Consider the following 17,761-nt stretch of genomic DNA (forward strand, 5'->3'; position numbering starts at 1 on the left):
CCTGTCTTTTTAAAAGTTGATGCATACTTTTTTTATTTTATTTGTTTTTTTTGGTGGAACTGGGGATTGAACTCAGATCCTTGCGTTTGCCAGTCAAGCACTTATCCTACTGAGCCATCTCCCCGGCCCCTGCATACTTTTTTTAAATAAAATTTGCTCTCGTCATAGGTTATAGCCATGATTTTAATTTATAAAGATTGAAATGGGAAAGATGTTTCCTAGAAGTTTAAGTCAAATAACCATATGTATTAATCTCTTTTCTGTTCTACCATGAACAACTCTAGGCAGGTTAACTTCTAAGGAAAAGAGGTTTATTTATCTCACCATTCAGGAGATTCATGGGGCTTTATCAGGGGATAGCCTTCTTGCTAGGAGAGTCCTGAAATGGCTTAGGGGAGAAAGAGGATTTTTATTTATTTATTTATTTATTTTTTCTTTTTTCTTTTCTTTTGCGGAACCGGGGCTTGAACTCAGGCCCTTGCACTTGCTAAGGAAGTGCTTATCCCACTGAGCCGTCTCCCTGGCTGAAAGAAGATTTTTAAAAAGAATCAGTCTAAGGGCCGGTGAGATAGCTCCGCGAATTAAGCACCTGCTTAGGCAAGCCTAGGGACCAGGGTTTGATCCCTGGCACGATATGCCATGCTAGCCTCGCCCCCAGGGGCACTGAGCAGGTCACCCAAAGCAGGGGTGGTGACGCACGCCTGTAATCCCAGCGCTGGGGAGGCTGAAAACAGGAGGATCACTACAAGTTCAAGTTGCATAGTGAGACCATACACACACACACACACAAACACACACACACACACACACACAGTAAAAAGGGCTGGGGCTGGACCTCAGGGTGAGGGCCCTGGGTTCAATCCCCACTATCATGGGGTGGGGGAGGGGGTGAATAAAAAGAAAGAGAAAGTCACACTTTTTTTTTTCCCCCTGAAAGTCACACTTCCACATTCAAGAGGCTTTTTTTTGTGTGTGTGTGGGGGGGCTTTTTTTTTTTCTTCTCAGTACCGAGGATCAAACTCAGGACCTTGCACTTGCCAGGCAGTGCTTATGCTACTGAGCTATCTCCCCAGCCCATGCAGGAGCTTTTTGAAACAGAGTTTCGCTATGCAGTTCAGGCTGGCCTTGAACTCACTTTAAGTAGCCCAGGTTGGCCTGCAACTCGCAGCTGTCCTGCCTCAGCCTCCTGAGAGTGGGGAATTACAGGAATGAGCCACCGCGCTCGGTTCAAAATGCTTTTTTTAGAGGGGAGGCCTTGTCCGCGATTTCCAGGCCCCGCCCCCGGGTTCCCAGAAGGATTCCCAAGAAATCGGGCGCACCCCAGGCAACGACTCCAAAATCTGTCCGCAGCCAGCCCACGCAGTGACCGCTGGAGCTCACTGCTCCACCCCACCGCCCCCGCCCAAGAAGTGAGCACGCGCAGCACGGACCCCAACAAAACTGCTGGCCGCGCCCCGCCCCCGTCCCCTCACTCCCGCCTCCCATTGGCTAGCACCGTCGCGTATCCGCATGACGGCGAGGTTGACCAATGGGAACGTTGGTGGGCGTTGCCGAGGGCGGGCTGGCAAGGCAGAACAGCTCGTGTCCATTGGCCGACCGAGTGAGGGGAGGAGCCGCTGGCTATAGTCGCCGCTATGTTTCTGGGACGCCTGAGCCGCCTCCTGAAGCCTGTACTTGTGTGCGGAGCTTTGACTGCGCCTGGTCTGGCTGGTACCATGGTGAGCACTGCCCGCCGCCCTCCGCCCCGCCGCCCCGCCGCCCCGCCGCCCGCCGCCCTCTGTCGCTGCTACCCGTCTCTCGTTCACCTGCCAGGGCCGTTGGAAGGGTCGGCACCCCCACTCCTCCTCACCCCTCCTGGCCCGACCTGGCCACGCGAACGCGGTGACTGCCTGGAAGTTACTTCCGCCGCGGTCGGGCCAGGGTCAGGTGACAGTGTCCGGTTTGGAGTACCGAATACCAGGGTGCTAGTCCAGAATGGCGGGCGGGATACTGGGCGGTGGGGGGCGGGGGGTGGGGGGCGAGGACGGAGGGAAAAGACATTGTTCCGGACGCTGGGGGCCGAAGCCTGGCGCTTTGAGTAGCTGAGGCCGGAGGATCGAGCCAGTTCGGCCAACTCAGCGAGAGCAGCGTGTCTCAAAATAAAAATATAACAGAAGGTGCTGGGATGTAGTTTGGGTCTGCGGGCCGAGGTTGGGGCTGGAGGCCATGTAGTGGGTCGTGGTGACCCGGCTGGGGACCGTGTCCAGGGTAACGGGCTCTGCGGTGCCCTCGACATTCTCTGAGGCTAGAAGGCGGGTCACGCGCCGTCGCCCAATGCTCCCCTCCCGCGCTTGCGTCACAGTGGAGGCCTGCCCGGGCTACAGCCCTTTATCCCGTCCCGGCGCTAGCGGGCCAGACGGTGGGCATGGGCCGTGCGGCCGCGCGCTGCCCTAATTCCCCGGGGCTGCGGGGCCGGGGCGGGGGAGGCCGGCGGCGCCGGCGCCCAAGGCGACGCCAACCCTGCGTGCGCCGGCGCAGGAGAGCTCGCCAGCGTCCCTGTAGCCCGCGGCGGGCAGCCCGGAAGATCCGAGAGAGCTGCTGTTGCGAGCTGCGGAACCCGGTGCGCGCGGCGTCCCAGCCCCTCTCTCGATCCTGGAGTCCTTTGGGATCCCCAACTCTTCTCTAACGTTAAGAGTCTTCAGTGTGGGGTCCGCGCACTTGGGGAGGAAACCCGTTTCCCTTGTGCCCTGTCCCTGGGGCCTGCCAGCCTTCCAGCACCTTGTGAGTCGCAAGTCACCGCATCGCAGACAGTGCTGCTCAGCGCCCTTTATTTCGCAGTGTGCCTCCCGGGACGACTGGCGCTGTGCGCGCTCGATGCATGAGTTCTCCGCCAAGGTCATTGACGGGCACATGGTCAGCCTGGACAAATACAAGTGAGTGCCTGCCCATGGGGAGTGCCAGGGCCACGGAGGCTGAAGCTCGCCTCAACTGACTGCCATCCCCCACTCCTCCTAGGGGCTTCGTGTGCATTGTCACCAATGTGGCCTCACAATGAGGCAAGACCGAAGTAAACTACACTCAGCTTGTCGACCTGCACGCACGATATGCTGAGTGTGGTCTGCGCATCTTGGCCTTCCCATGCAACCAGTTCGGGAAGCAGGTGCGTGCTCAGGCCAGGGAGGGGTCACAGAGGGTACAGGGCCTGGGCTGTCCCCTTCTGACTATTCCCTTTTGTCTTCGCTGCTGCCTCCCAGGAGCCGGGGACTAATGAGGAGATCAAGCAGTTTGCCGCTGGCTACAATGTCAAGTTTGATATGTTCAGCAAGATCTGTGTGAATGGGGATGACGCACACCCGCTGTGGAAGTGGATGAAAGTTCAGCCCAAGGGGAAGGGGATGCTGGGAAAGTGAGTTGCCTAGGGTGGTGGGTGGTCTGGTGCGTGGGACTGGTGGCTGCACCTTGCTTAGACTCTTGTTTGTGTTACAGTGCCATCAAATGGAACTTCACCAAGGTAAGGACTTTCAGGCAGGAGAAGTGGGTAGGTGGGGCCTTTTCATATCCTGGGGAACCTCTCGCCCTTCCCTAATGCATCCCCCCCTTTTACAGTTTCTCATCGACAAGAACGGCTGTGTGGTGAAGCGGTACGGCCCCATGGAGGAGCCCCTGGTAGGTGCCTTCCTGGAGAGGTTGGGGCCTATGGGGAGAGGATGCCCCCTAATACTCCACTCCTCTCCCTGTAGGTGATAGAAAAGGACCTGACCTGCTACCTGTAGCCCCACAATTGCGCCCCGCTGAGCCCCCGCCTACCCCGAACCTTCTACCCAGCACCATGACGGCCTGCCTGCAAACCAGCATGCTGGTGGGGCAGACCTGAGGACGCGTGCACCGCTGGAGGAAGGACCGGCCACAGCCTGGGCTCAGCGCCCACTCTTACTGCCTTGTGGGAATAAAACATAGAAGCAGGCAGCTGTGTCCTCCTCTTTGGCATGGGAGAGGACTCCCTGAGGATGGAGGGCCCCCATGCTTGGAAGATCTGGGTCAGCTGGACACGGGACTGTCCTGATCCTACAGCCTTGGGCAGGCAGGGTGCCAGCAGAGGAGATAATGCTGTAAGCAGCTGATTGCCCGCTAGCTCAGGCCTGGGGAGCAGCTCCAGGGGCGCTGGGGGCTCCATCCTTCCCAGTTCTCAGAAGCCAGTGACAAGAGGTATAGGGGGGTCCAAGGTCTGGCCTAGTGTGGTGCTCCGTCAATTGGTGTCTAGATGACTATCCAGCTTGGGTTTTTTTTGTTTTGAGACAGTCTCACTACAACTGGTAGTCCGGGTTGGCTTTGAAATAACTAGGTAGACCAGGCTGAGCAAATTTGCAGCAATCTTTCTGCCTCAGCCTCCGGAACACTGGGATTACAGGCATGCACCACCACACCTGGCTGGATTGTCTCCTGAGGACAAGGTGTGAACCATGGCCAGAAGGGTCTGCAGTCAAGCCCAGCTGCTCGCCACCATTGCAGTATCCCCAGGGAGAGCAGAAGCTGGGTAGGGACCCCTGTGTCAGGGGAGGGGTTAACAGCATGGGGGTCCTTAGTCCCCAGGAACCGATTCAGTTGATTCATGGAGTTGCTTGTCATCCCCTCTCCTAGACAACTGTGATCTCTGTGCCCTGGAACTTAAGGGTGAAGTGGCGAGATGTCAGGCAGCAGGTCAGGTACCCAGGTTCCTATTATGGTTTGTGTCTAGGTGTGCCCTCCTCCCCCATTTCACTGTAGGTGGGGCTTTGCAAAAGCAGCTGGATCTAGAGTGTGTGACCCTGGGATCAAGGGTGTGTGATTACTAAATGCCTCTATAGATTTGGCATAGCTCTGGCAGTGGGTAACGGGAAGGCCCACCCTGGGCATAAGCTCTACCCACCCCAAGGTCATGCATGCAGCTTGAGTAGATAAAGCTGCCAGGGGCTGGTGAGATGGCTCAGTGGTCTAAAGCACCTACTTAGAACAAGCTTAGCAAAGCACAGGGACCAAGGTTCAATCCCCCAGCCCCACATGCCAGCCAGCCATGCCCCCTGGTGGGCTGAGCTGGCCACACACACACAAATAAATAAATTTTTTTTTAAAAACAAACAAACAAAAAAAAAGCTGCCAGCCTCACCTGCTGCTTGCTGCTTTTTGCTTGCCTGCTCTGTGATGCCCTCTGCCGTGCCATCCTTCCTTGGACCCAGGCAACTAAGAATTGAAATTCCTCCAAACTGAGCTACAATAAACTTTTTCTCCCTTACCTTTGGGTGCTGGGTATTTTGTCTCAGCAAGAGTGAGACTATTTCCACCTGGGTCCTGTGCACAACAGGGACCACAAAAAAAAAAAAAGCACTCTGTTGGGGTCTGCAGGATGCACCCAGCCCTCTGGTGTATCTGCATAAGGCGGGGAGAGGGGGTGTATTTGTAAGCAATCCACAGGTGCTGCCTCAACAGCTAGCAGGATACCTCCCCCGCGACCCTAACACCCCAGGTCCCCATGTGACTACAGGCTGAAGGAGCAGACTCAGGAAGTAGGCAAAAGGGACATATATTTAAAAAGATTTCTTTACATATATACATTGGGATTCATTATAAATACACATAGAAATCGGGCCACCCGCCGCAGGTTTGAGGAGGGAGAGGTGGGCGGGCAATAATTTAGGGCACAGGGGAAAGGGATTGCATATATTAACGGGGTCTGCTCCCCGCGGAGCCCCCCTGAGGTGGGGCCTGAGCACCGGGATTTCCTGAGTGAGCAGCTCCGATGACGCCCGCCTCCTGGGCTCCCGGGCAGCCTGGGTACACAGGCAGGGGGCATGTGCCCTGCCCTGCCCAGCCCGGCCCAGAGGGTGCACCCCGCACCAGCTCGCAGCCCAGCTCCTGAGTACGGGCCAGCCGCGGGGTCTGCAGGGAAAGGCACTGAAGGGCCTGTGCGCCCCCTGCCATCCCAGAAAAGAGCTCCTGGTCACCGTGATGCAAGCTGCCTCACGCCTAGCCTAGGAGTTGGGGAAGGGAGGGCTGAAGTGGATCACGCTCTGCCGCTCTGGGCCCCCGCTGCCCGCTGCTACAGCACCCGCACCGGCGCCCATCAGTGGGCCCGGGGGCTCAGCGGGCGCCGTGTGCAGGGAGCGCAGCATGTCCTCCAGCACTTCCTTGAAGTTGATGTCACAGCCCTGGTGGGCCAAGGCCGCTGGGTCAGGTGCGGCATTACGCGCGCCCAGCAGCAGCAGACCCGGGTCGGGCGGGGGCGGAGGAAAGGCGAAGTGCGGTGGCAACGGCGGCGGGAAGGCCTCAGCTGGGGGGCTATAGGTTAGGTCCAGCACCTCACCAGGGCCACAGGACAGCGAGAGTGGGAGCCGCGGGGTGGGCGGTGGGACGGGGCGGTTGCGGCGCTGCACCTCGGCATCCATCTGCCGCAGCTCCTGCAGCACGCGGCGCACGCAGCCCTCAGGGATTTTGATTCCTGCGGGTGGGTGCGGCGGTCACGGTCGGAACCCTCCGGCCCGCCACGTGCTCATGCTGCCCCAACGCCGCCCACTCACCCACTTGCTTCTTCCTGTCCTTGGTCTTGAGGCGCACGATCTGCAGGTAGCTGCTGCTGCTGACGTCCGCCATGACCGCAGCCACTCGGCCCCACACGCGCAGCAGCGCGCCACACAGCACGTAGTGGTGCCGCAGCCGCAGGCCCTGCACGCAGTCCTTGCCTTCCTGGGTCACCCGGCAGTGCTGGTTCCTGTGGGCCGAGTGCACGACTCTGGATCCAGCTCTTGCCACTGCTGCCTCACGGGGGCCTGCCCACATCACCTTTCTCCCTCCCTCCCTTCTCCCACGCTCACCAAGCCATGTGGCTGCAGTGTGTCAGTGAGTAGGCATAGCTGCTCTCCCAGTGCTCCTGTGCTTCCTCAGCGGTGACCTGGGGACGACCTGAGGTGAGCCCCATCCCCAGCTCCCAGCCCTGAGACCCACCTGACTCACCACACTGTTCAAGGGGCCCTACCTACCTTCTGGAACCTGCGGCACAGGCTGTCCAGGGTCTCTGGCTGACTCTGGCGCCCGATGTTTGGCTTGTACACAGTGAAGTGCTTGCCGCTGCCCTGCTCGGCCAGGAGACAGCTCAGCTTGTTGCCTCGCACCTGTGGAGGGGAGTGTGAGACTGGCCCCCCAGGGTACAGGGCAGAAAACAGCCACCCTGTCCAACCCCTGGAGTGCCAGAGCTGGAGAATTGCACACACACCTTGTAGGAGAGGTAGAAGCCATCATAGAGGCCTGTGAGCCCCAGTGACTTGGTGAAGGCTTCTTCCCACTTCAGCCCACGGTCCACGGTGATCTGCCAGGACACAGGGTGTTAGGGTGCAGGTGGGCAGGTGGGTGGGTGAGCAGGCAGGTCACAGGGCTGGGCAGTGGCTGCTCACCGTGTAGAAGACCACCTGTCCATCCTGTGGGTGCCCGGGGGCCAGGAACACCTGCTGGTTCTCCTCATAGATCTCGTCAATTCCAGGAGCTAGGTCTGTGGGGAAGGTGGGCGGTAAGGGCCGGGGTGATTCCCATGTGGGCTGAGATCCTCAGCCCCTCGCCTGGGGGCCAGCATCTGAGGCCTGGCTGGTCCCACTATCCTTTTTCTTTTTGGCTGATAATGGGGTAAAACCCTTTGCACCCACACTTTGTGTTTATCGTTGAGTCAGCGTCTTGCTAAGTTGGCCACACCTGGCTTGATCCTACAATCCTCCTAGAGTAGCAGGGTTCCAGGCCCTGCCACCATGGATGCCTATGCTACTTTCCTTGTGGTGCTGGGGAGTGAAGCCAAGTCAGCCTACCACCAAGCAGGACCCTGGCCCCTGCCCTGCACTTTGGGGTCTACTGACCCCCAGCTTTGGGTATGTCTCAGTGGGGGCAGTATGCAGAAGTCAAATGTCCTCCCAGTGGGGTCTATTTGTGTGACGTGGGACTCCAGGCAGGTCCTGAGTAGCTCAGGGTCAGTGCCCTGATCTGAACAGCTGCTCAAGGGGACTGTGGGAGCAGCCGAGTGAGCACACCACAGTCGTGTGTCCTTTTGCCATGCTAGGGATGAAACGCCAGACCCCACGCACTAGGCAACCTCCCAACACTGAGCTACACCCCAGCCTTATAGTTTACTCATTTTTTATTTTGAAACAAGGTCCCACTAGGTCACCCAAACTGGTCTTGAATTAAAGCTCCTCTAGCCTTAGCCTCCTAAGTATCTGGGATGACAGGTGTAAGTGAGTCTGCTTGGTTTGTTTAGGTTTTTTGTTTTTTGCCATACTGGGGATTGAACTCAGGGCATTTCCACTGAGCTACATCCCTGGACCTTTTTTAATTTTTATTTTGGAACAGGATCTGGTAAATCACAAAGCTGCTTAGAGGCAGGGCAATAAAAATCACGATCCCAAATGCTGAGATTTTGGGTATGTGCCAACATGCCCAGCTTGCGATGGAAGTTTTACTGATATTCCTCCATTTGTACTCATGGTCAACAGCAGTCTATGCAGTAATGCCAGAGAAGGTTTATAGGCCTTTATATGAGGAAGATTTCACTAAAGCCAAGGTTGTGTGCTTGGGTCACTGGGTAGCCTGGGATAAACCTCGAGCCCATCCAACATGTGCCCGCGGCTCACCGAGGATGCCCATGTCGTATCTGCCCTCCTTCTTGTCCATCTCAATGAGGTGGTCAAAGGTGTCAGAGAAGTACTGGAACAGTGCATTCTGCTTGTGGACCTCCAGCCCCAGGATGCGGTTCAAGAACTTGGTGATGGAGCAGTCTGGGGGGTGGCAGGAACCATGTCTCAGGGTCGGGCAGGCAGCCACTGCCCTCCCTCCATGCCTGGGTTTGCAGACTCACCCTTCTCCACATCCAGCCCACCAGACCGTGACTCCCGCCCACCGATGCCGACTGATAGCAGGCCCAGCTTCATGTCTGTGGAGGAGGAGCCATTCCTGAGCCCCAGAAACCCCAGGGCCACCTGGCCCACCAGAAGCCCTTCAGTCCTTCCCTGTCTGCCCTGCCATCTTTCCTGGCTCTATTTGGCACCAGGGACACCCTTGGGGAGGGGGGGGATCCTGATGCTGGGCCCTGGGGCTAGGGCTTCTGGAGTGAGGGCAAGGCCCTTTATTCTGACTTGCAGGAGACTAGAATTCTTGGGAGCAAGTCCAGACCCCAGGACCAGAGACATAGCTCAGCAAGCTTAAGTGCCTGCTTGGCAAGCACAAGGTCCTGAGTTCAATCCCCAGTACTCAAAAGAAAAACAAAACAAAACAAAACAAAACAAAACAAAATAAGCCAGGCCACCACACTCAGTTCCCTTTCCATTCAATCCCAGGGCCTTCACTTGGAGCCATACCTCCAGGGCTCTTGTTTTTCACTGTGAAACTGGGTCCCCCTAAAATCACTTACTTGCCCAGACTGGGATTGAATTTCTCCATGTTCCTGCCTCAGCCTCCCAGAATGCTGGGATTAAATATATACTACCACACCCTGCAATGGAGGAATCTCTTTTTTTCCCTTTTCTATATTTATGGCAGGGTCTACAGGGTCTCACTACGTAGATCAGAGTCATAGTGATTCTCCTGTTTTCAGCCTCCCAAGCGCTGGGATTACAGGCACGGCCACCACAGGCCACATGCCCACTCTCAATCATGATCTCAGTGTGCCCCACGGGCGGGGCCAGGACAGGAGGCCGGGAATTGAACCCCGGCCACTGCGCTCTGCCTAAGCAGTATGGAAGAATCTTCCAACAGGACCCCAGTCTACAAACTCAGGTGCCCCAAACTCTAATCTGGTGTTCTGCTATGTGATACCCCAAACCGACCCCAGTGTGTCCCCCAGCTCACCCCGGAAGAAAGCAGCATCCCCTCCAGGGTAGCCCCGGGGCAACGGCACCTTGTTTTCCATCTGGCTCAGGATGGTGTTGAGGACACAGCTGAGGGCCCTGGTGCCATACTGGGGGGTAGGGAGAGTGAGTGGGGGGCCTTCCAGGTGGGAGCCTTATGCCCCCTGCTCTGACCGCCCCCCAGGCACCTTGTTCTCAAAGTTGTATTTGCTGAGGTCCCGGGACTCAGTGGCGCGACGGTCCCCATGTGTCAGGGCACCCTGGAAGGGGTGGGGAAGCTGTTAGTGTGACGCCCAGCCCCTACCCCACATTGGGGGACCCTCCTAGCTCCCAGCTCACCAGGCTCTCCAGCCGCTTGGCAACAATGGAGGCAAAGCGCCGCTCTCCAGCCAGCTCAGAGATAAGGAAGATGTACTCAGGTGCAGATACCTGGTTGGAGCGGTGTGTACGTCCTGGGGGGAGTAGGGGGGCTCAGGGGCATCCTAGAGTTAGGGTGCTGGGCAAGCGGGATGGTGGGGCAGGGGTGGTGCTTACCAAACTGCTGGATGGCACGGTCAGCGCTCCAGGGCAGCTCAAGTGTCATGTGTACACGGCGGCGTTGGTTCTGCACACGGCGGTCAGCTTGTAGGGAGACGCCTGAGCTAGAAGCCTCGGAGATGATGGCCACGAGCTGCAGGTGGGTGGACAGTTGTGGCCAGTGGCGGGGGGGTCAGGACCCTGCACAGCCAGGCTGCTCCCCATCCTGGCCCGCCTGGTGCTGGGTCCCCAGCCAATATGACATGTACAAAAGACACCAGAAGAAGCCAGGGCAGCCCTGGGTGTCACCTTCTGCACATATGCACATGCATCTGTGTCACAGACACTTGCAGAGAGTGCTGAGGCCTCCCAGAGCTCCAGAGCCCCTGAGACACATGCCGAGCCCCACCTTTTCGCCGCTCATGAACCGCTGCTTTTCCCTAAGGTTCACGTGGTCGATGGACAGGCCCTGCTCAGCCCGCGACTCGAAGGTCACCGTCCCATCAGGCCTGGACACAACGCGGCCTTTTCTGCCTGTCATCTGTGGCCGAAGTCAGCTGTTAGTGGTGTGGCTGTCTGAAGGCTGAGCCACATGGGAGAGGGGCTGGACAAGAGGTCAGGGTCTGAGTCCTGCCCCTGGGGACCTTGTATGGGTGAGACCTTGCTTGGGGAGGCCAGGCTGGAAGTCTGGACAGGAAAGCCTCCCAAGGTAACCTTGTTTCCACATGTTATAAGCTCCTGACGCTGAAGAGTGACCAGCAGGGGCTGCCAGAACTAGCAGGTGACCTGTGCTTACCTCAGCCACATGCTCAGGGCCCCCGAGTTGGTCAATGAGCTGGTCCAGGGTGTTTATAGGCAGTTCGCGGCCCAGTGCCCGCACCTTGGCCAGTAAGTCCTGCTTTAGCCGCTCCACACGCTCTAGGACAGCAGGGCCATGCAGGTCCCTCTGTAGAGAGCACAGGGGACCTGCGGGGTGGCAGGTAAAAGGTCAGGTCTACTGTGGGAACTGCATTCCTGTGGTACTTTCCCTGAGGCCATGGGGACTCAAGTTCTGAACCTGACCCTGACCTTGCCTCTCCTCGCCTCACATTCCCCAGCTGTAAAGTGGGCGTGACTGAGAAGGAAAACAGGGCCAGTGCCACCCGACCCCGGTTGGGCCCGCACCCCGGTCGTCCACAGGATGCCCAGCAGCCTCCACGATGACCACATCGTCGTCCACCAGGGACTCAGGGGAGGAATTGAAGTCGCTGTCCAGGCCAGCGTCTGATTCAGTGCTACTGTCATCACTGATGCGGATCACACCTGTCCCCTCAAGTGCGAGCCTGGGTGCCTTGGTCCCTCGGCCTCGAGGCCGCCCTGCAAAAACAAAAGTAGACAGGGTCACCAGGGCCAGGACAGCAGCCAGTGGCCAACAAGAAGAATGGGGAGCAGAGGCAGAAGCTCTGAAGGGACAGAGAAGCCTGCAGATACCAAGCTGGGAATGGCTCAGCCGCCTACCTGGGATGGGGTTCCTAGGGACACCTGTCCCCACACTGGTATTGCCAGGCTCTGCCCAGATACCCCCGCCATACTGGAGCTGCACTTCAAGCCCCTTTTCAATTTCAAAACAATGTTTTTGTTTTGTTTTTTGGCAGAACCGGGGATTGAAGTCAGGCCCTTGCACTTGCCAGGCAAGCACCCATTCCACTGAGCTATCTACCCGGCCCCTCAAAACAATGTTTTGCTAAGTCACTAAACTGCCTGGACTGAGTTTAAATTTGTGATTTTCCTGCCTTGACCTCTGAGTGCTGCGACTACAGGTATGTTCGCTGCACCCGACTTCCCCAGAGCCCTGCGTCCATCCACTGTGAATGGCCGTGGCTTTGGCAGCTTTTGGCTACTTTCTTGGGCTTCTTTCTTAGAATATTTGTGCCCTAAAGACCTGGCCTGGGAAAGGCAGAAGGTTCTGCTGCTGCATGGCCCTAAGTGAGTTCTTCAGCCTGTGAGTCTGGCTTCTGTGTTGGGACTGGGGACACTTTCTGAGGGACCCCAGCCTAGTCCACACAGCAATGAGTTTGGGGCCCACTTTCATCTGAGAGTACTGGCCTGTGTGGGGTGAAGGCCCCTCGCCTGCCTGCTGGGAGTAAGCTGGAGGCTGCAGGCATGGCCTGTGCTGAGGACCAGCCACATGTCCTCGTGTCCACTGGGCCAGTTCTGGAGACCTAGGCAGCAGCACCCTGCCTGGCTGGCATGGAGTAGGCAGAGTCAAGCTGAATCCTCATGGGGCGGGGAGTGAGGGTGCAGGGGCCAGCCTGGGGTGCTGCGAGAAAGCAGAGGGAGCAGCAGGCAGGTGGTGGCAGAGACTTACGCCTCCTCTTACTGCTGGCTCCTCTGTCCCGCTTCCTTTTGGTGGAAGGAAAGTGCTTCTGGATTAGCGACAGGAAGACGCCTCTGGAAGGAGAAGACAGCTCGTGCCCCTGCAGCTGCCCTCAGCTCTCCAGGGTGGGGTTGGGCCTGGGGACTCATGGTTGGGTCTCACCCACAGGAAGTATAGCTTTTAACCTTGTGGTTAACCTGAGACCTTCACACTAAGCTCCATCCCTACCCCTTTGTATTTTAAGACAGGGTCTGCCTAAGTCACTAAGTTGCTCAGGCTGGGCTCCAATTTGGATTCCTCCTGCCTCAGCCTCTAAGGGTCCTGGGGTAGCAGACATGGGCCATCATGCCTGGCTGGAACAAAGGGGACCATGACAGGACCTGGCTGGGGGCTGCCTCCAAGCTCTATATCCTTCTGGCCTTGCACCCAGCTCAGACTCCCAGAATGAGGGCGGCCAGATATGCCCAGGGTTAAGGACAGAGAATATAGGAGTGGCCTGCCCTGAAGATAACCCAGGAGGGTACTAGGACCCTCCCTGGGGCTGGGTGAGTCAAGGGAGTAAAGGAGTTGTGGGCGGTCACAATGGCCAGTCCTGAAAAGCCACAGAAGGCTATTGGCGCTGTACTGTCCCACACGGAGCCGGACTCCCTGAAGCCTGCTTCTGAGACTGGAGGCCCCTGAAGGGTCCCACTGGCACTGGTCACTACTTTAAGGCCTCTGAGGTCTCCCCTGGTTTTGGGGTTCCACCGCAAGGGGGTGGCTGCTCCAACTCTTTTCTACCCTCTACCTGTCTGATAAATGGTCACTCACTCGGCAGCTGAAACAAAGCAGTCAAGACGCCCCTCATTCTCGTCCAGCACCTCTCGTGTCCGCGCCTCGCCTGTGGACTGCAGCCCGATAACCACGCACTGTGGAGACAAGTAGCTCGGAGCTGGCTCAGTGACCGTTACCCATCCACACTCCACACTGTAAGCTCATCTTCTCCCCACTAATGGGCACTTCCTGCTCCTGCCATGGCCTCTCTGTCCCTTCCCACAAAGACCCTGGCTGGCTTGTCTGCCCTGGCTCCACACTCAGCCCATGTGAGGCTATGCAATGGACGTGGGGGCCAGAGGCCCCACTGTGACTGTGAACCCTGATGTGTCAACTTCATTGGATTAAGAAGCACCTAGTGGGTTGGTAAAGCAGGCTCTTGGGTGTGCCCCAGTGGTCACAGAGGTGAGACCATGGGGTCTTTTTCTGGTTCATTACTTTCATCTTTGTTTGGTGAAACAGGGTCTCCCTATGCAGCTTGGCCTGGCCTCGAACACCCAATGACCATCCTGCCTCCGCCTCCCAAATGCGGGGATCACAGGCATGCCCCACGGCGGCCACCCAGAAGCAAGCAGCTCTGCTCTGCCATGCTCTCCCACCCCAACATTCTCTCCTTGGAGCCTGACCATGCACTAATCTTCCCTTCGCTGGAGGGTGGGAGTGTGGTCCCGCTCACCTTGTCGCAGGCCAGCTCCTTTCGGGCCAGCTCCACCAGCCGGTGCACCTTAGCAGCCACACACAGGTACTTGAAGAAGCGCTGGTGGGCTGACCAGAACTGGCCCCACAGGGACTTGCGAGACTCCAGGCCAATCCAGTCAGCTGCCTGCTGGAACACACCCAGGGCCTCGGCCCACTGCAAGGACAAGATACAGCTGAGCCTGGGCCAGTGAAGGGGCCCCAGGCAGCCAGACTGTGGAGCGGGAAGAGGCTTCTTAAAGAGCCCAGCAGTAGCAACAAGAACCAAGGCTTGTGGCTGGGTTAGCTTGGGGCACATGTGATACTCTAGGTGCCATCCTGGCACTGAACAAAAAGTAGGAACCAGGATAAACACGGTCTGCAGTGACAGAGACACTAAGCATAGCCACCAGCTCTGGGTTAGGACATGGGGTGAAGTACTCATGAGGCCTGGGAAGGAGGGCAAGGGTCCAGGCTGATGTCCACTGTGTCATTCACATGAGAACCTGGAACTTAAAGACACCTGGAGAGTGGGGGTGGAGATTGGAATACTGAGACCATGCTAGGACAAGGTGGCTTCTTTTTATTTTTTGGTACCAGGGATTGAACTTGGAACCTTGGGCTTGCCAGGCAGGCGCTTATGCTGCTGAGCTATCTCCCCAGCTCAGCTGAACTACACCCTCAGCTCTTTTTATTTTTTGTGTTAAGACAAGGTGTCATTAAGTAGATTAAACTTGAGGTTCTCCTGCCTCAGCCTCTCACACTGAGATGACAGGTGTACTATCATGCCTGACTCTATTCAGAGTACTCCAACTAAGTATTTGTGGCATCTTAAAGGCGAGACCCTTGGAGATAGCAGGTGTGACTGTGGATGACCCAGAGGCCTGGGGATACCCACAGAGAAGGCCCTAGCTCACCAGCAGGGCGGCCCGGTTGTAAACACGCTCAAAGTCTGGGGGCAGTGGGATCTCCTCAATGCGGAAGGTGACTCCAGAGAAGCTGAGCTGGCGCGCAATGTACATGCCGCTGACCTTCATGTCCATGGCTACGATCTCCATGGCGCCCACACCCCTGCAAACAGGTACAGCCTTCAGGGTGCTGGGTTCTGCTGGCTACCAGGAAGGGGAGCCCCAGCATGAGAGACAGGTGCACAGAGCGCAGACAGCACAGGGCTTGCAGCCACACAAGACTGGACTGCTTCAGTGACTCCAACTACTGGGTGCGGGGAGGGCTCACCTCTTCTCGATGGCATGTAAGAACTCCTCAAATGTCCGGAAGGGTGTGCCTTCACCCCAGATGCCCAGGCGGCTCATGTAGATCATGTTCCGAGGCTCAGAGGCACCTGGGCAGCAGGGGTGGAGAGGTGCTGTCAGCTCTTCCTGACCCAGCCAGGAGGTAACGGCTGTACGGTGTGTAGAGAGCTTAGGTGCAGCCCCAGGAGTATGAAGGGGTGGGCTAGATGGGGAGGCCTGTAGCTCTGGGCAATGGAGCCAGGCCAGGGAACACAAGCTGAGGTTGGCCAAAGCCAGCTGGCAGAGGGCACAACCCTGATGGGGTCTGAACAATTCACTCTGTATTTGCCCAGGTCCTGAGAAGCAGCACAGTGCAGACAGAAAAACTGCACACAGCTAATAAGATGACCTGCTCCGGGCTATACCCAGGATGCTTCACATACAATCTAGGCTACCAGGTAGGCATCATTAATGGATGCCACACCTATGATCCAGCCACCTGTTGTCCTCAGAGACCAGCTGGGGCCCCTATAAACCCCCACCTGTAGCACTGGCGTAGACCACCCTGGCCAGGGGCAGCTTGTTCTGCAGGTCCAGCACCGCCTTGCCCATCTTCGTGGAGCTGGCGTTCTTGGCTTTGTGGCACTCATCAAAGACGATCTGGGGTAGGCCAGTTAAGGAATGTTCTGCGAGGACCTGAAGACCACGCCTGGGGGACTGTCACCTGAGGAGTGGCCCCTTCCCAGGTACTGCGCAACAGGCTTTAGTGCTGTCAGGCAGCATTAGAAACAGCCTTGCGTCTAGGGGTGCGGCTCAGTGATGAGGCCCTGCCTACCCAGCCTGAGGTCAAGGTTCCATCCCTAGCACTGCACATATAAAACCCCAAAATAGCCAAATGTAGACACTCACACAGCGGAGCACACAGGGACCTTATAGCACAGGGACCATGGCGAACTCTGCACCCCAACCACAACTAAGCTGTTGGCACTGGGTAGTGGGTAATGCATACCTGAGACCTTGATTTCATTTCCTGAAACTACATGGAGACCTATGACGATTCCTTTAAAAAACTGAGGAAAAGAACTGAAAATATTAACATTTTAAGAAGTGCCTGTGATCCCCTCATTCTGGGAGGCTGAGGCAGGAGGATCACAAAACTGAGCCTGGACTGACTTAGTTGACTTACCTAGACCCTGTCTCAAAAAAAAAAGGGTTGGAAAATGTAGCTCAGTGACAAGGCCCTGAGTTCAACTGCCACTTTGGTGGTGGTGATGGGGATAAGTTATAGAGTAGTATGCGTGTATCAAAGGCGGAGGAAAAAGACGAACATAGTTAAAAACTTGAATAGGCTGCCAAGCATGGAGCTTGCCAAGAGTGGAAAGCTGGTATATTCTGTAAGACTACTGTGCAGAGGTGCCATCTGGGGACTAGGGACACACCAACAGCCTCCAGTGTCTCACCAAGGACCTGACTGGCACATATTTTGTTTTGCATCAGCTAAGAAGGCCTGGACTCCAACTTCAGAACCTTCCGCCTCAGTCTCTAGGGTGCTGGGATTAGAGGCCTGGGCCAATGTGCCTGGGGTTAAACCTGCACTGCAAGGCTGCATGCGCCTTCCTGAGAAAACACACACATGCTGGCATCCCTCTTGTCATCTGTCCTTTCCCAGGGCTCAGAAAGAACACCCACCTTGGCCCAGTCACCCACTTCTGGGGCTGGGGGAGGAGGTAGTGAGGCTTTTATAACACGAGGCCAGCATACAAGTCAAGTCAGGATGCAGTGACTGGGCAGAACCCCAGCTGGGCTGACAGCCTGGTGCAGGAGAACGGGCCGGGAATGGACTGTGAGCAAGTACACGCCACCCATACTGCGGAGACACCTGTGCTCACATGTGCCCGCATGAGGGCTGACTGCACTCTGCAGGGAAGGAGAGGGGGAGAGACTAGGGGCAAGGGCACCATGGCAGGCAGACCTACCCCCCTGCACAGGCAGTGCTGGGAAGAGTTAGCAGAGGGATATGGTAATCCTAGCACTCTGGGCAGCCAAGGTAGGAGCATTTTGAGTGGTAGCCCAGAATGGAGAACTTAAGACCTTGTCTTCATATAAAAAATATGGAGCTGAGGAGATAGCTCAGCAGCATAAGCATCTGCCTGGCAAGCTCAAGGACCTCAGTTTGATCCCTGGTACCTCATGCCATGCCAGCCCCAAAACCTGATGTAGTTGCACACACCTATAATCCCAGCACTGGGGAGGCTGAGACAGGAGGATCACTGAGTCCAAACTGCATAGCAAGACCCTGTATCTAAAATAAAGTAAAATAGTGAGTATCAGTATAA

The 17,761-nt window shown here is 56.9% G+C and overlaps 2 protein-coding genes across 4 annotated transcripts in view; one reads left to right on the forward strand and one right to left on the reverse strand.

Annotated features, from left to right (window-relative positions):
- The first annotated feature begins 1,611 nt into the window (after nt 1–1,611).
- Gpx4 (glutathione peroxidase 4) lies at nt 1,612–3,943 on the forward strand. 2 transcript variants are annotated; one of them, XM_004632667.2, is made up of 7 exons: nt 1,612–1,718; nt 2,818–2,912; nt 2,995–3,139; nt 3,234–3,385; nt 3,466–3,490; nt 3,586–3,645; nt 3,720–3,752. In XM_004632667.2, exons 1-7 carry the CDS (start codon nt 1,635–1,637, stop codon nt 3,750–3,752), a joined length of 594 nt encoding a protein of 197 aa, XP_004632724.2. In that variant the 5' UTR covers nt 1,612–1,634. The 2 variants fall into 2 exon arrangements, with proteins under 2 accessions (XP_004632724.2, XP_023572713.1); XM_023716945.1 differs by lacking the exon at nt 1,612–1,718 and adding an exon at nt 2,390–2,599 and having other exon boundaries at nt 3,720–3,943.
- Nucleotides 3,944–5,535: 1,592 nt separating this feature from the next.
- Sbno2 (strawberry notch homolog 2) overlaps nt 5,536–17,761 on the reverse strand; it is a 57,234-nt gene continuing 45,008 nt past the window's right edge. For both annotated transcript variants that reach the window (XM_004632668.2, XM_023716944.1), the window contains 21 exons: nt 15,968–16,085; nt 15,430–15,535; nt 15,111–15,264; nt 14,195–14,371; nt 13,516–13,613; nt 12,697–12,779; nt 11,514–11,705; nt 11,146–11,315; nt 10,759–10,890; nt 10,368–10,503; nt 10,173–10,285; nt 10,022–10,093; nt 9,835–9,943; nt 8,846–8,920; nt 8,622–8,765; nt 7,401–7,495; nt 7,223–7,315; nt 6,990–7,121; nt 6,825–6,901; nt 6,531–6,721; nt 5,536–6,451 (listed from right to left, as the gene is read on the reverse strand). In XM_004632668.2, coding sequence (XP_004632725.1) covers nt 5,985–6,451; nt 6,531–6,721; nt 6,825–6,901; nt 6,990–7,121; nt 7,223–7,315; nt 7,401–7,495; nt 8,622–8,765; nt 8,846–8,920; nt 9,835–9,943; nt 10,022–10,093; nt 10,173–10,285; nt 10,368–10,503; nt 10,759–10,890; nt 11,146–11,315; nt 11,514–11,705; nt 12,697–12,779; nt 13,516–13,613; nt 14,195–14,371; nt 15,111–15,264; nt 15,430–15,535; nt 15,968–16,085 — 2,934 coding nt within the window. In that variant the 3' untranslated portion in view covers nt 5,536–5,984. The remainder of the gene's footprint in view (nt 6,452–6,530; nt 6,722–6,824; nt 6,902–6,989; nt 7,122–7,222; nt 7,316–7,400; nt 7,496–8,621; nt 8,766–8,845; nt 8,921–9,834; nt 9,944–10,021; nt 10,094–10,172; nt 10,286–10,367; nt 10,504–10,758; nt 10,891–11,145; nt 11,316–11,513; nt 11,706–12,696; nt 12,780–13,515; nt 13,614–14,194; nt 14,372–15,110; nt 15,265–15,429; nt 15,536–15,967; nt 16,086–17,761) is intronic.

Source organism: Octodon degus, unplaced genomic scaffold (genome assembly GCF_000260255.1).
Source record: "Octodon degus isolate 3935 unplaced genomic scaffold, OctDeg1.0 scaffold00050, whole genome shotgun sequence".
NCBI lineage: Eukaryota > Metazoa > Chordata > Mammalia > Rodentia > Octodontidae > Octodon > Octodon degus.